The 18,336-nt window shown below is 54.7% G+C and overlaps 1 protein-coding gene across 4 annotated transcripts in view; it reads right to left on the bottom strand.

The window, feature by feature from the left end:
• The window catches only part of LOC146752026 (cytochrome P450 11B, mitochondrial-like), a 56,846-nt gene extending 38,726 nt beyond the window's left edge, over nucleotides 1-18,120 (bottom strand). For 2 of the 4 annotated variants that reach the window (XR_014941027.1, XM_085533138.1), the window contains exons 1-4: nucleotides 17,849-18,116; nucleotides 13,440-13,595; nucleotides 9,492-9,691; nucleotides 5,845-6,048 (exon numbers count right to left, since the gene is read on the bottom strand). Coding sequence is in view for 3 of the 4 variants with exons in the window: in XM_085533138.1 (XP_085389264.1) it covers nucleotides 5,845-6,048; nucleotides 9,492-9,691; nucleotides 13,440-13,595; nucleotides 17,849-18,072 (784 nt within the window). In the remaining variant the exon portion in view is untranslated. Of the gene's footprint in view, nucleotides 1-5,844; nucleotides 6,049-9,491; nucleotides 9,692-13,439; nucleotides 13,596-17,848 lie in introns of all 4 variants that reach the window. The other 2 variants (XM_085533140.1, XM_085533139.1) reach the window with 2 other exon arrangements.
• Between the last annotated feature and the right edge of the window lie 216 nt (nucleotides 18,121-18,336).

Genomic DNA, 18,336 nt, shown 5'->3' with positions numbered 1-18,336 from the left:
TAGGGTTGTATGGGGCCATAATAGGGTTATATGGGGTTATATGGGGTTGTATGGGGTCAGATTATGGTTATATGGGGTTATAGTAGGGTTATATGGGGTCAGATTGGGGTTGTATGGGGTCAGATTATGGTTATATGGGGTCATAATAGGGTTATATGGAATTGTATGGGGTCATAATAGGGTTATATGGGGTTATATTGGGGTTGTATGGGGTCATAATAGGGTTATATGGGGTTATATTGGGGTTGTATGGGGTCATAATAGGGTTATATGGAGTTATATTGGGGTTATATGGGGTCATAATAGGGTTATATGGGGTTATATGGGGTATATGGGGTTATATGGGGTGTATGGGGTTATATGGGGTTATATGGGGTTATATGGGGTTGTATGGGGTTATATGGGGTTGTATGGGGTTATATGGGGTGTATGGGGTTATATGGGGTTATATGGGGTTATATGGGGTTATATGGGGTTGTATGGGGTTATATGGGGTTATATGGGGTTATATGGGTTATATGGGGTTATATGGGGTTATATGGGGTTATATGGGGTTGTATGGGGTTGTATGGGGTTATGGGGTTATATGGGGTTATATGGGGTTATATGGGTTATATGGGGTTATATGAGGTATATGGGGTCATAATAGGGTTGTATGGGGTGTATGGGGTGTATGGGGTTATATGGGGTCATAATAGGGTTGTATGGGGTTGTATGGGGTTGTATGGGGTTATATGGGGTATATGGGGTCATATGGGTTGTATGGGGTATATGGGGTCATAATAGGGTTGTATGGGGTCATAATAGGGGTGTATGGGGTCATAATAGGGTTGTATGGGGTTATATGGGGTGTATGGGGTCATAATAGGGTTATATGGGGTGTATGGGGTCATAATAGGGTTGTATGGGGTGTATGGGGTCATAATAGGGTTATATGGGGTATATGGGGTCATAATAGGGTTGTATGGGGTCATAATAGGGTTGTATGGGGTGTATGGGGTCATAATAGGGTTATATGGGGTGTATGGGGTCATAATAGGGTTATATGGGGTGTATGGGGTCATAATAGGGTTATATGGGGTGTATGGGGTCATAATAGGGTTGTATGGGGTGTATGGGGTCATAATAGGGTTGTATGGGGTGTATGGGGTCATAATAGGGTTATATGGGGTGTATGGGGTCATAATATGGTTATATGGGGTATATGGGGTCATAATAGGGTTGTATGGGGTGTATGGGGTCATAATAGGGTTGTATGGGGTGTATGGGGTCATAATAGGGTTATATGGGGTGTATGGGGTCATAATAGGGTTGTATGGGGTGTATGGGGTCATAATAGGGTTATATGGGGTGTATGGGGTCATAATAGGGTTATATGGGGGTATATGGGGTGTATGGGGTCATAATAGGGTTATATGGGGTGTATGGGGGTGTATGGGGTGTATGGGGTGTATGGGGCATATGGGGTCATAATAGGGTTGTATGGGGTTATATGGGGTGTATGGGGTATATGGGGTATATGGGGTCATAATAGGGTTATATGGGGTGTATGGGGTGTATGGGGTTATATGGGGTCATAATAGGGTTATATGGGGTGTATGGGGTTATATGGGGTGTATGGGGTGTATGGGGTTATATGGGGTGTATGGGGTGTATGGGGTATATGGGGTCATAATAGGGTTATATGGGGGTATATGGGGTGTATGGGGTCATAATAGGGTTATATGGGGGTATATGGGGTGTATGGGGGTGTATGGGGTGTATGGGGGTGTATGGGGTCATAATAGGGTTGTATGGGGGTATATGGGTTGTATGGGGTGTATGGGGTCATAATAGGGTTATATGGGGTTATATGGGGTGTATGGGGGTGTATGGGGTCATAATAGGGTTATATGGGGTATATGGGGTATAAGGGGTTGTATGGGGTGAGATTAGGGTTATATGGGGTCAGAATATGGTTATATGGGGTTATAGTAGGGTTATATGGGGTGAGATTAGGGTTGTATGGGGTCATAATAGGGTTATACGGGTTTGTATGCGGTCATAATAGGGTTACATGGGGATATATTGGGGTTATATGGGGTTATATTGGGGTTATATGGGGTTACAGTAGGGTTATATGGGGTTATATGGGGTTATATGGGGTTGTATGGGGTCGTATTAGGGTTATATGGGGTCAGGTTAGGGTTGTATGGGGTCAGATTAGGGTTATATGGGGTCAGATTGGGGTTACATGGGGTCGCATGGGGTCAGACGGGGTCACATTGGGGTTACATGGGGTCATATGGGGTCACATATGATTGGGGTCATTTGGGGTCAGGTTGGGATCCTTTAAGGGTCATTTTGGGGTCACATGCCCTGACCCCATACTGACCCCATTACCTCATACTGACCCTATTACACCCTATAACCCCATATAACTCTATACCATGCGCATAGATGTCATCCCATGCCCTGGCCCCATACTGGCCCCATATAACCCTATAACACCCCATATACCCCTATATAACCCTATATCCCCTATATACCGTGCCCAGAGATGTCGTCCCATGCCCTGACCCCATATAACGCCATATACCCCTATATGACCCTATAACACCCAATTATAACCCCATATACCCCTATATACCGTCCCACGCCCTGACCCCATACTGACCCCTTATAACCCTATAACCCCATACTGACCCCATAACCCCATATAACCCTGTAACCCCATATAACCCCATATAATCCCATAAAACTCCATAACCCCATATAACCCTATATACCGTGCCCATAGATGTCGTCCCACGCCCTGAACCCATATAACCCCATTCAACCCCATATAACCCTATACTGACCCTATAACCCCATATAACCCTATACCACCCTATATCCCCCATATACCGTGCCCATAGATGTTGTCCCACGCCCTGACCCCATATAACCCCATACTGACCCCATAACCCCATAACACCCCATTACCCCATACTGACCCTATAACCCCATATAACCCCATATACCCCCATATACCCCATATAACCCTATATATCCCCCATATACTGTGCCCATAGATGTCGTCCCACGCCCTGACCCCATACTGACCCCATATGCCCCATATAACCCATATAACCCCATATAACCCTATATATCCCCTATATACTGTGCCCATAGATGTCGTCCCATGCCCTGACCCCATATAACCCCATACTGACCCCATAACCCTATAACACCCCATATAACCCCATATACCCCTAAATGACCCTATAACACCCCATATACCCCATATACCCCATATAACCCCATATACCCCTATATGACCCTATAACACCCCATATACCCCCATATACCCCTATATGACCCTATAACACCCCATATACCCCATATACCCCTATATGACCCTATAACACCCCATATACCCCATATACCCCATATAACCCCATATACCCCTATATGACCCTATAACACCCCATATACCCCCATATACTCCTATATGACCCTATAACACCCCATATACCCCATATAACCCCATATACCCCTATATGACCCTATAACACCCCATATACCCCATATACCCCATATAACCCCATATACCCCTATATGACCCTATAACACCCCATATACCCCATATACCCCATATAACCCCATATACCCCTATATGACCCTATAACAACCCATATACCCCCATATACTCCTATATGACCCTATAACACCCCATATACCCCATATAACCCCATATACCCCTATATGACCCTATAACACCCCATATACCCCATATACCCCATATAACCCCATATACCCCTATATGACCCTATAACACCCCATATACCCCATATACCCCATATAACCCCATATACCCCTATATGACCCTATAACACCCCATATACCCCATATACCCCATATAACCCCATATACCCCTATATGACCCTATAACACCCCATATACCCCATATACCCCATATAACCCCATATACCCCTATATGACCCTATAACACCCCATATACCCCATATACCTTATATAACCCCATATACCGTGCCCATAGATGTCGTCCCACACCCTGACCCCATATAATCCCATACAACCCCATATAACCCTATACTGACCCCATAACCACATATGACCCTATAACATCCCATAACCCCGTATATCCCTATATGACCCTATAACACCCCATATACCCCATATATCCCATATAACCCCATATAACCCATATAACACCCCATATAACCCCATATACCCCTATATACCCCATATAACCCCATATAACCCCATACTGACCCTATAACCCCATATAACCCCATATAACCCCATATACCCCATATAACCACATATAACCCCATATAACCCATATACCCCTATATACCCTATATCCCCTATATACCGTGCCCATAGATGTCGTCCCATGCCCTGACCCCATATAACCCCATACAACCCCATATAACCCTATACTGACCCTATAACCCCATATAACCCTATACTGACCCTATACCCCCATACAACCCCATATAACCCCATATAACCGCATATACCCCATACAACCCCATATAACCCCATATAACCCCATACTGACCCCATATAACCCCATATAACCGCATATAACCCCATATAACCCCATATAACCCCATATACCCCATATAACCCCATATAACCCCATATAACCCCATATACCCCATATAACCCCATATAACCCCATATAACCCCATATACCCCATATACCCCATATAACCACATATACCCCATATACCCCATATAATCCCATATAACCCCATATAACCCCATATAACCCCATATAACCCCATATAACCCCATATAACCCCATATACCCCATATACCCCATATAACCACATATACCCCATATAACCCCATATACCCCAATATGACCCTATAACACCCCATATAACCCCATATAACCCCATATACCCCCATATAACCCCATATAACCCCATACACCCCCATATAACCCCATATAACCCCATATAACCCCTTATAACCCCTTATAACCCCATATAACCCCATATACCCCCATATAACCATATACTGACCCTATACTGACCCTATAACCCCATATAACCCCATATACCCCATATAACCCCATATACCCCTATATGACCCTATAACACCCCATATACCCCATATACCCCATATACCCCATATACCCCATATAACCCCATATAACCCCATATACCCCCATATAACCCCATATAACCCCATATACCCCATATACCCCATATACCCCCATATAACCCCATATAAGCCCATATAAGCCCATATAAGCCCATATAACCCCATATACCCCCATATAACCCCATATAACCCCATATAACCCCATATAACCCCATATACCCCATATAACCGTATATCCCCCATATATACCGTGCCCATAGATGTCGTCCCACGCCCTGACCCCATACTGACCCCATACTGACCCTATAACACCCCATATAACCCCATATAACCCCATATACCCCTATATGACCCTATTACACCCCATATAACCCCATATACCCCTATATGACCCTATTACATCCCATATAACCCCATATACCCCTATATGACCCTATTACACCCCATATAACCCCATATACCCCTATATGACCCTATTACACCCCATATAACCCCATATACCCCTATATGACCCTATTACATCCCATATAACCCCATATACCCCTATATGACCCTATTACACCCCATATAACCCCATATACCCCTATATGACCCTATTACATCCCATATAACCCCATATACCCCTATATGACCCTATTACACCCCATATAACCCCATATACCCCTATATGACCCTATTACATCCCATATAACCCCATATACCCCTATATGACCCTATTACACCCCATATAACCCTACGTACCGTGCCCATAGATGTCGTCCCACGCGCTCTCGTGCCTCTTCCACAGCGGGTGCCGTAAGATACGCAAAATGCGTGCGGGCAGGAACAGCAGCGGGGCGGTGCTACGTAACATGGCGTCCAGCGCACGCAAAAAGCGCTGCGCCTCCAGCGGCGGAGAGCGGCACAGCAGCCCCAGCCGGGAGCCGTACAGAGCGTACGAGCTGGCTATGGGGTATAGGGGGTTATGGGGTCATATAGGGGTATAGGGGGTTATAGGGGGTTATGGGGTCATATAGGGGTATAGGGGGTTATAGGGGGTTATAGGGGGTTATAGGGGGTATATGGGGGGTATGGGGGTTATGGGGTCATATAGGGGTATATGGGGTTATAGGGGGGTTATAGGGGGTATATGGGGGGGTATGGGGGTTATGGGGTCATATAGGGGTATATGGGGTTATAGGGGTGTTATAGGGGGGATATGGGGGGGTATGGGGGTTATAGGGTCATATAGGGGTATATGGGGTTATAGGGGGTATATGGGGGGGTATGGGGGTATAGGGGGTTATGGGGTCATATAGGGGTATATGGGGTTATAAGGGGGTTATAGGGGGTATATGGGGGGGTATGGGGGTTATAGGGTCATATAGGGGTATATGGGGTTATAGGGGGGTTATAGGGGGTATAAGGGGGGGTATGCGGGAGATATGGGGGGATATAGGGGTTATAGGGGGGTTATAGGGGGGATATGGGATATAGGAGTTATAGGGGGGTTATAGGGGGTATATGGGGGGGTATGGGGGAGATATGGGGGGATATAGGGGGTTATAGGGTCATATAGGGGTATATGGGGTTATAGGGGGGTTATAGAGGGGTTATAGGGGGTATATGGGGGGGTATGGGGGTTATAGGGTTATATAGGGGGATATAGGGGGTTATAGGGTCATATAGGGGTATATGGGGTTATAGGGGGGTTATAGAGGGGTTATAGGGCGTATATGGGGGGGTATGGGGGTTATAGGGTTATATAGGGGGATATAGGGGGTTATAGGGTCATATAGGGGTATATGGGGTTATAGGGGGGTTATAGAGGGGTTATAGGGCGTATATGGGGGGGTATGGGGGTTATAGGGTTATATAGGGGTATATGGGGTTATAGGGGGGTTATAGGGGGTATATAGGGGGGTATGGGGGAGATATGGGGGGATATAGGGGGTTATAGGGTCATATAGGGGTACATGGAATTATAGGGGGGTTATAGGGGGTATATGGGGGGGTATGGGGGAGATATGGGGGGATATAGGGGGTTATAGGGTCATATAGGGGTATATGGGGTTATAGGGGGGTTATAGGGGGTATATAGGGGGGTATGGGGGAGATATGGGGGGATATAGGGGGTTATAGGGTCATATAGGGGTACATGGAATTATAGGGGGGTTATAGGGGGTATATGGGGGGGTATGGGGGTTATAGGGTCATATAGGGGTATATGGGGTTATAGGGGGGTTATAGGGGGTATAAGGGGGGGTATGCGGGAGATATGGGGGGATATAGGGGGTTATAGGGGGTATAGGGGGATATAGAGGTTATAGGAGGGTTATAGGGGGTATATGGGGGGGTATGGGGGAGATATGGGGGGATATAGGGGGTTATAGGGTCATATAGGGGTATATGGAGTTATAGGGGGTATATAGGGGGGTATGGGGGAGATATGGGGGGATATAGGGGGTTATAGGGTCATATAGGGGTACATGGAATTATAGGGGGGTTATAGGGGGTATATGGGGGGGTATGGGGGTTATAGGGTCATATAGGGGTATATGGGGTTATAGGGGGGTTATAGGGGGTATAAGGGGGGGTATGCGGGAGATATGGGGGGATATAGGGGGTTATAGGGGGTATATGGGGGGGTATGGGGGAGATATGGGGGGATATAGGGGGTTATAGGGTCATATAGGGGTATATGGGGTTATAGGGGGGTTATAGAGGGGTTATAGGGGGTATATGGGGGGGTATGGGGGTTATAGGGTTATATAGGGGGATATAGGGGGTTATAGGGTCATATAGGGGTATATGGGGTTATAGGGGGGTTATAGAGGGGTTATAGGGGGTATATGGGGGGGTATGGGGGTTATAGGGTTATATAGGGGTATATGGGGTTATAGGGGGGTTATAGGGGGTATATAGGGGGGTATGGGGGAGATATGGGGGGATATAGGGGGTTATAGGGTCATATAGGGATATATGGGGTTACAGGGGGGTTATAGGGGGTATATGGGGGGGTATAGGGGGTTATAGGGTCATATAGGGGTATATGGGGTTATAGGGGGGTTATAGGGGGTATATGGGGGGGTATGGGGGAGATATGGTGGGATATAGGGGGTGTTATAGGGGGGATATGGGATATAGGAGTTATAGGGGGGTTATAGGGGGTATATGGGGGGTATGGGGGAGATATGGGGGGATATAGGGGGTTATAGGGGGTATAGGGGGATATAGGGGTCATAGGGGGGTTATAGGGGGGATATGGGATATAGGAGTTATAGGGGGGTTATAGGGGGTATATGGGGGGGTATGGGGGAGATATGGGGGGATATAGGGGGTGTTATAGGGGGTATAGGGGGATATAGGGGTTATAGGGGGGTATGGGGGGTATATGGGGGGGTATGGGGGAGATATGGGGGGATATAGGGGGTGTTATAGGGGGTATAGGGGGGTATATGGGTTATAGGGGGGTTATAGGGGGTATATGGGGGGGTATAAAAGGAGATACAAGGGGGATATGGGGAGATATAGGGGGATATGGGGGGTATAGGGGGCTATAGGGGGGGTATAGGGGGAGATATGGGGGGGATGGGGGGGATGGGAGGAGATGGGGGGAGATATGGGGAGATATGGGGGGGATATGGGGGGTGTTATAGGGGACCCCATTACCCTCCACACCCCATTGCCCCCATTGCCCCCATTGCCCCCATTGACACACCTTGCCCCCATTGACCCCAACGACCCCATTGTCCCCATTGCCCCCCACGCTCCCCTTCTCTCCATTACCCCCCCTGCCCCTATTACCCCCCTTGTCCCTATTACCCCCATTGCCCCCACTGTCCCCATTACCCCCTGCCCCCATTGCCCCCATTGCCCCCATTATCCCCATTGCCCCCACTGTCCCCATTGACCACATTGACCCCCCTGCCACCACTGACCCCATTACCCCCACAGCCTCCCATTGCCCCCCTTGCCCCCCTTGCCCCCATTGACCCCCATTACCCCTATTACCACCCATTGACCCCAATGACCCCATTATCCCCCCTGTCCCCATTGACCCCCCATCCCCCATTGTCCCCATTACCCCCCTTACCCCTATTGCCCCCATTGCCCCCATTACCCCCATTGCCCCCATTGTCCCCATTGACCCCATTGTCCCCATTGCCCTTCTTGCCCCCCCTACCCCCATTGTCTCCCATTGCCCCCCTTGCCTCCCTGCCCCCATTGTCCCCATTGCCCCCACTGCCCCCATTGTCCCCATTGCCCCCATTACCCCCATTACCCCCATTGGCCCATTGCCCCCATTGCCTCCACTGACTCCCCATCCCCCATTGTCCCCATTGTCCCCATTACCCCCCTTACCCCCATAGCCCCCACTGCCCCCATAGCCCCCCATAGCCCCCCACCTTCCAGTGTGAATCGGAACAGGTCCCTCCTGAGGTCGAGGTGCAGCACCCTGGGCTCGTTGTGGGGCAGCCGCTCCAACATGGAGCTCACGAAATCCCGAGCGACGGCGTCCAACAATGGGGCGAAACGACGGGTCCCATCGGGGCTGAGAACGGCCCCATTGAGCTGCAGGCGGTCGGAGCGCCACTGCTCCCCATTGCTATGGGGGTAATGGGGATCAATGGGGATCAATGGGGATCAATGGGGATCAATGGGGGATCAATGGGGGATCAATGGGGATCAATGGGGATCAATGGGGGATCAATGGGATGGCACTGCTCCCCATTGCTATGGGGGTAATGGGGATAATGGGGATCAATGGGGATCAATGAGATGGAACTGCTCCCCATTGCTAGGGGGATAATGGGGATCAATGGGGATCAATGGGGATCAATGGGGGATCAATGGGGGATAATGGGGGATCAATGGGGGATCAATGGGGATCAATGGGACGGCACTGCTCCCCATTGCTATGGGGATAATGGGGATCAATGGGGATCAATGGGGATCAATGGGGATCAATGGGGATCAATGGTATGGAACTGCTCCCCATTGCTATGGGGGTAATGGGGATCAATGGGGGATCAATGGGATGGAACTGCTCCCCATTGCTATGGGGGTAATGGGGATCAATGGGGATCAATGGGGATCAATGGGGGATCAATGGGGATCAATGGGGATCAATGGGGGATCAATGGGATGCCACTGCTCCCCATTGCTAGGGGGGATAATGGGGGATAATGGGGATCAATGGGATGGCACTGATCCCCATTGCTATGGGGATAATGGGGATCAATGGGGATCAATGGGGGATCAATGGGGATCAATGGGGGATCAATGGGATGGAACTGCTCCCCATTGCTATGGGGGTAATGGGGATCAATGGGGATCAATGGGGGATCAATGGGACGCTACTGCTCCCCATTGCTATGGGGATAATGGGGATCAATGGGACGCCACTGCTCCCCATTGCTAGGGGGGTAATGGGGATCAATGGGGGATCAATGGGGATCAATGGGGGATCAATGGGACGGCACTGCTCCCCATTGCTATGGGGGTAATGGGGATCAATGGGGATCAATGGGGATCAATGGGGGATCAATGGGACGGCACTGCTCCCCATTGCTATGGGGATAATGGGGATCAGTGGGGGATCAATGGGGATCAATGGGGGATCAATAGGACAGCACTGCTCCCCATTGCTATGGGGATAATGGGGATCAATGGGGGATCAATGGGACGGCACTGCTCCCCATTGCTATGGGGATAATGGGGATCAATGGGGATCAATGGGGATCAATGGGGGATCAATGGGGATCAATGGGGATCAATGGGGGATCAATGGGATGCCACTGCTCCCCATTGCTAGGGGGGATAATGGGGATCAATGGGGGATCTATGGGGGATCTATGGGGGATCAATGGGACGGCACTGCTCCCCATTGCTATGGGGATAATGGGGATCAATGGGGATCAATGGGGGATCAATGGGGATCAATGGGACAGCACTGCTCCCCATTCCTATGGGGATAATGGGGATCAATGGGGGATCAATGGGGATCAATGGGGGATCAATGGGACGGCACTGCTCCCCATTGCTATGGGGGTAATGGGGATCAATGGGGATCAATGGGGATCAATGGGGATCAATGGGGGATAATGGGGATCAATGGGGGATCAATGGGGATCAATGGGGATCAATGGGACAGCACTGCTCCCCCATTGCTATGGGGGTAATGGGGATCAATGGGGATCAATGGGGATCAATGGGGGATCAATGGGACGGCACTGCTCCCCATTGCTATGGGGATAATGGGGATCAATGGGGGATCAATGGGGATCAATGGGGGATCAATGGGACGGCACTGCTCCCCATTGCTATGGGGGTAATGGGGATCAATGGGGATCAATGGGGATCAATGGGGGATCAATGGGACGGCACTGCTCCCCATTGCTATGGGGATAATGGGGATCAATGGGGGATCAATGGGGGATCAATGGGGATCAATGGGGGATAATGGGGATCAATGGGGGATCAATGGGGAATCAATGGGGGAACAATGGGGATCAGTGGGGATCAATGGGGGATAATGGGGATCAATGGGGGATCAATGGGACGGCACTGCTCCCCATTGCTATGGGGGGTAATGGGGATCAATGGGGATCAATGGGGATCAATGGGGGATCAATGGGACAGCACTGCTCCCCATTGCTATGGGGGTAATGGGGATCAATGGGGATCAATGGGGATCAATGGGGATCAATGGGGATCAATGGGACACCACTGCTCCCCATTGCTATGGGGGTAATGGGGATCAATGGGGATCAATGGGGGATCAATGGGGGATCAATGGGGGATCAATGGGACGGCACTGCTCCCCATTGCTATGGGGCAGGAATAGGGGCGTCAATGGGGGCTATGGGGATACTGGGGATACCCTACATCCCACCCCCATTACCCCCGTTCCCCCACCCCATACAGCAGGAAGACCCCTCTGTGGTACCCACCCCCATTTACCCCCACCCCCTATTACCCCCATCCCATACCTCCCCCATACCCCAATCCCCCCTATATCGTACAGCAGGAAGACCCCTCTCTGGTGCCCAACCCCATTACCCCCCCCTCATATCCCCCCCCATACCCCATATCCCCCCCATACCCAATCCCCCCCTATATCGTACAGCAGGCAGACCCCCCTCTGGTTCCCCCTGATCCTCCTGTGTTCGCTCCACGCCTCGATCCCCATTACCCCCATTTACCCCCACCCCATATCCCACCCCATTACCCCCATTACCCCACATCCCACCCCATACCCCAATCCCCCCTATATCCCCCCCATATCCCCCCTATATCGTACAGCAGGAAGACCCCCCTCTGGTGCCCCCTGATCCTCCTGTGTTCGCTCCACGCCTCGATCCCCATTACCCCCATTACCCCATATCCCACCCCATTACCCCCATTACCCCATACCCCAATACCCCCTATATCCCCCCTATATCCCCCCTATATCGTACAGCAGGAAGACCCCCCTCTGGTGCCCCCGTATCCGTCTGTGTTCGCTCCACGCCTCGATCCCCATTACCCCCTATTACCCCCCACCCCATATCCCACCCCATTACCCCCATTACCCCCATTACCCCCATTACCCCCATACCCCAATACCCTCTATATCCCCCCTATATCGTACAGCAGGCAGACCCCCCTCTGGTGCCCCCGTATCCTCCTGTGTTCGCTCCACGCCTCGATCCCCATTACCCCCATTACCCCCATTACCCCCCATACCCCAATCCCCCCTATATCCCCCCTATATCCCCCCTATATCCCCCCATACCCCCCCTATATCGTACAGCAGGCAGACCCCCTCTGGTGCCCCCTGATCCGTCTGTGTTCGCTCCACGCCTTGATCCCCATTACCCCCATTACCCCCATTACCCCAATCCCCCCTATATCCCCCCCATACCCCCCTATATCGTACAGCAGGAAGACCCCCCTCTGGTACCCCCGTATCGTCCTGTGTTCGCTCCACGCCTCGATCCCCATTACCCCCATTACCCCATATCCCACCCCATTACCCCCATTACCCCCCATACCCAATACCCCCCTATATCGTACAGCAGGCAGACCCCCCTCTGGTGCCCCCGTATCCGTCTGTGTTCGCTCCACGCCTCGATCCCCATTACCCCCATTTACCCCCATTACCCCCATATACCCCCACCCCCATATACCCCCATTACCCCAATCCCCCCTATATCCCCCCATATCCCCCCTATATCGTACAGCAGGCAGACCCCCCTCTGGTGCCCCCTGATCCTCCTGTGTTCACTCCACGCCTCGATCCCCATTACCCCCATTACCCCAATACCCCCCTATATCCCCCCTATATCCCCCATATCCCCCCTATATCGTACAGCAGGAAGACCCCCCTCTGGTGCCCCCGTATCCTCCTGTGTTCGCTCCACGCCTCGATCCCCATCCTGCGTGGGAACGGCCCCTCGGCCATGAACAGTCGCGCCGCGTCCGCGGGCAGCAGCACGTTGACGCTGTCGTACGTGCCCAGAGTCTCCCTGTATAATGGGGGGGGGGGGGCGGGGGGTTAATGGGGGGGCACACAATGGGGGGGGGGGCAGGGGGGTCAGTGGGGGGGGGGGCACATAATGGGGGGGGCACACAATGGGGGGGGGGACCCAATGTTAGGGTGGGGGAGGGGGTGTTAATGGGGGGGGGGCACACAATGGGGGGGGCAGGGGGTGTTAATGGGGGGGGTACACAATGGGGGGGGGCAGGGGGGGTCAGTGGGGGGGGGCACATAATGGGGGGGGCACACAATGGGGGGGGCAGGGGGGGTTAATGGGGGGGCAGGGAGGTTAGTGGGGGGGGCACACAATGGGGGGGGCAGGGGGTGTTAATGGGGGGGGCACACAATGAGGGGGGGGTACCCAATGTGGGGGGGGGCAGGGGGGGTTAGTGGGGGGGAGCACCCAATGGGGGGGGGGGGTACCCAATGTTGGGGTGGGGGAGGGGGTGTTAATGGGGGGGGCACCCAATGGGGGGGGCAGGGGGGGTTAATGGGGGGGGGCACCCAATGGGGGGGGGGTACCCAATGTTAGGGTGGGGGAGGGGGTGTTAATGGGGGGGGGCACACAATGGAGGGGGGCAGGGGGTGTTAGTGGGGGGGGCACATAATGGGGGGGGCACGGGGGGTTAATGGGGGGGCCACACAATGGGGGGGGCAGGGGTTGTTAATGGGGGGGCACCCAATGGGGGGGGGCAGGGGGGGTTATTGGGGGGGCACACAATGGGGGGGGTACCCAATGTTGGGGTGGGGGAGGGGGTGTTAATGTGGGGGGCGCACAATGGGGGGCGGAGGTGCTATGGGGGGGTTTCAAGGGGGGGTCAGGGCGGGGGGCACACAATGGGGGGGGTGGGGTGTGTTAATGGGGGGGCGCACACAATAGGGGGGGGCCCAATGGGGGGGGTACCCAATGTGGGGGGGGGGCACCCATTGGGCGGGGAGATGCTATGGGGGGGGCAGGGGGGTTTAATGGGGGGGCACACAATGGGGGGACAGGGGTGTTAGTGGGGGGGGGCACCAAATGGGGGTGGTACCCAATGTGGGGGGGGCACCCAATGGGGGGACAGGGGGGGTTAATGGGGGGGGCACACAATGGGGGGGGGCAGGGTTGTTAATGGGGGGGGTGCCCAATGGGGGGGGGGCAGGGGGGTTTAATGGGGGTGGCACTTAATGGGAGGGGGCAGGGGGTGTTAATGGGGGGGGCACATAATGGGGGGGGGCAGGGGGAGTTAATGGGGGGGGTACACCATGGGGGGGGGCCAGGGGGGGTTAATGGGGGGGCACACAATGGGGGGGGTACCCAATGTGGGGGGGGGGGCACCCATTGGGCGGGGAGATGCTATGGGGGGGGGCAGGGGGGGTTAGTGAGGGAGGCACCCAATGGGGGGGGTCAGGGTTTGTTAATAGGGGGGGGCATCAAATGGGGGTGGTACCCAATGTGGGGGGGGGGGCACCCAATGGGGGGGTGGGGGACCCTAAGCCCCCAAGCCCCCCCCAGTCCAAAGTCCCCCAACCAAAGCTCCCCATCCCAAGACCCCCATCCCAACCCCCCCCCAGCCCCCCATCCCAAACACCCCCCAACCAAACACCCCCAACCAAAGCCCCCCATCCCAAGCCCCCCCCAACCAAAGCCCACCCAACCAACCCCCCCCATCCCAAAGCCCCCCATCCCAAATACCCCAAACTAAAGCCCCTCAAAACCCACCCAACCAATGCCCCCCAATCCCAAGCTCCCAGCCAAAGTCCCCTATCCCAAGCCCCCCATCCCCAGACCCCCAACCAAAGACCCCCCATTCCAAGCCCCCCGAGCCCCCCTCCCACCCAATCCTCATACCCCCCAACCAAAGACCCCCCCCATACAAAGACCCCCAACCAAAGCCCCCCATCACAAAGCCCCCCATCCAAAACCCCCCCATCCCCAGACCCCCATCCGAAGCCCCCCAACCAAAGCCCACCCAACCAACCCCCTCATCCCAAAGCCCCCCTATCCAAAGCCCCCCATCCCAAAGACCCCCAACCAAAGCCCACCCAACCAACCCCCCCCATCCCAAAGCCCCACTATCCCAACCTCCCCCATCCCAACGACCCCCAACCAAAGCCCCCCAACCCAAACACCCCCCAATTAAAGAGCACCAAAGACCCCCAACCAAAGCCCCCCATCCCAAAGCCCCCCAACTATACAACCCCCATCCCCAGACCCCCAACCAAAGCCACCCCATCCCAAGCCCCCCCATCCCAAAGACCCCCATCCCAAAGCCCCCCAACCCAAACACCCCCCAATCCCCACCCCCCCATCCCCAGACCCCCAACCAAAGCCCCCCATTCCAAGATCCCCAATCCAAAGCCCCCCATCCCAACCCCACCCCAGCCCCCCATCCCAAACACCCCCCAACCAAAGACCCCCAACCAAAGCCCACCCAACCAACCCCCCCCCATCTCAAAGCCCCCCTATCCCAACCTCCCCTATCCCAACGACCCCCAACCAAAGCCCCCCAACCCACCCCCCCAACCAAAGCACCCCATCCCAAGTCCCCCAACCAAACACCCCCCAACCAAAGACCCCCAACCAAAGCCCCCCATCCCAACCCCCCCATCCCAAAGCCCCCCTATCCCAACCTCCCCTATCCCAACGCCCCCCATCCAAAGCCCCCCATCCCGCCCCCCCCATCCAAAGCTCCCCCATCCCAAAGCCCCCCAACCATACACCCCCCCATCCCAAGCCCCCCATCCAAAGCCCCCCCATCCAAAGCCCCCCCATCCCCAGACCCCCATCCCAAATCCCCCTTATCCAAAGCCCCCCATCCGAATCCCACCCCCCACCCGAAGCCCCCCAGCCATACACCCCCCCATTCCCAGACCCCCAACCAAAGCCACCCCATCCCTAGCCCCCCCATCCCCAGACCCCCATCCGAAGCCCCCCAACCCAAACATCCCCCAATTAAAGAGCCCCAACCAAAGACCCCCATCCCAACCCCCCCATCCCAAAGCCCCCCAACCATACACCCCCCATCCCCAGCCCCCCAACCAAAGCCACCCCATCCCAAGCCCCCCCATCCCAAAGCCCCCCATCCGAATCCCACCCCCCACCCGAAGCCCCCCAGCCATACACCCCCCCCATTCCCAGACCCCCAACCAAAGCCACCCCATCCCTAGCCCCCCCATCCCCAGACCCCCATCCGAAGCCCCCCAACCAAAGACCCCCAACCAAAGACCACGCAACCAACCCATCCCCATCCAAATCCTCCCCCCAACCAAAGCCCCCCTATCCCAACCTCCCCCATCCCAACGACCCCCAACCAAAGCCCCCCAACCCAAACATCCCCCAATTAAAGAGCCCCAACCAAAGACCCCCATCCCAACCCCCCCATCCCAACTCCCCCCCAATCCAAAGCCCCCCCATCCCCAGCCCCCCAACCAATGACCCCCAACCAAAGCCCCCTTATCCCAACCTCCCCCATCTCAAAGCCCCCCAACCAAAGTCCCCCAACCTAAACCCCCCCATCCCAACCCCCCCATCCCAAGCCCCCCAACCAAACACCCCCAACCAAAGCCCACCCAACCAACCCCCCCCATCCCAAAGCCCCCCAACCAAAGCCCCCCATCCCAAAGCCCCCCATCCCAAAGACCCCAAACTAAAGCCCCTCAAAACCCACCCAACCAATGCCCCCGAATCCCAAGCTCCCCAGCCAAAGTCCCCTATCCCAAGCCCCCCATCCCCAGACCCCCAACCAAAGACCCCCCATCCCAAGCCCTCCCGAGCCCCCCTCCCACCCAATCCTCAAACCCCCCAACCAAAGACCCCCCCATACAAAGACCCCCAACCAAAGCCCCCCATCATAAAGCCCCCCATCCAAACCCCCCCCATCCCCAGACCCCCATCCGAAGCCCCCCATCCCAAGCCCCCCCAACCAACCCCCCCATCCCAAAGCCCCCCTATCCCAACCTCCCCCATCCCAACGACCCCCATCCCAAAGCCCCCCAATCCAAAGCCCCCCATCCCAAATACCCCCAACCAAAGACCCCCATCCCAACTCCCCCATCCCAAAGCCCCCCCATCCCCCCCCCCCACCCGAAGCCCCCCGCCCCAATTACCGGTATATGGGTCCCACCCGAAGCCCCCCCCCAATTACCGGTATATGGGTCCCACCCGAAGCCCCCCCCCAATTACCGGTATATGGGTCCCACCCGAACCCCCCCCCCAATTACCGGTATATGGGTCCCACCCGAAGCCCCCCCCCCAATTACCGGTATATGGGTCCCAGTCTCTGGAAGTTCCTGCTCATCCTGCGGTGGAACCGCTGCACTCCGTCCTCCCTCCAGAAGCGATAAAGCTCCAACCAGCGGCTGCGGCCGCTCCGGGGAATCGCCTCGAACGGACGGACCCCAACGGGGGTCCCGGAGACCCCCCTCAGCCCCACACAGCGGATCACAGACCCACAGCTGCCCCATAGATACGGCCCCGGCCCCATAGCGGACACTGAGCTGCACTAACACCCCACATCAGCAACAGGAGGGGGGTTATTATGGGGGATGGCAAGGACGGGGGGGGGGCTATGGGGTGGGGGTGGAGTCGGATGGGGGTGTGGGGCGGGGGGGGTGTGGGGTGGGGGGGGTGTGGGGCAGGGAGGTGGGGGGGTGGGGAGTGAGGGGGGTATGGGGGGGATATGGGGCAATGTGGGGTGATATGGGGCAGTGTGGGGTGATATGGGGCAGTGTGGGGTGATATGGGGCAG

The sequence above is a fragment of the Coturnix japonica genome, unplaced genomic scaffold, assembly GCF_054131305.1.
Source record: "Coturnix japonica strain WE unplaced genomic scaffold, WE-NBRP24 Scf054, whole genome shotgun sequence".
In the NCBI taxonomy this organism is placed as follows: Eukaryota; Metazoa; Chordata; class Aves; order Galliformes; family Phasianidae; genus Coturnix; species Coturnix japonica.
The sequence above is the reverse complement of the archived record's forward strand: the minus strand, read 5'-3'. Positions and strand labels throughout refer to the sequence as shown.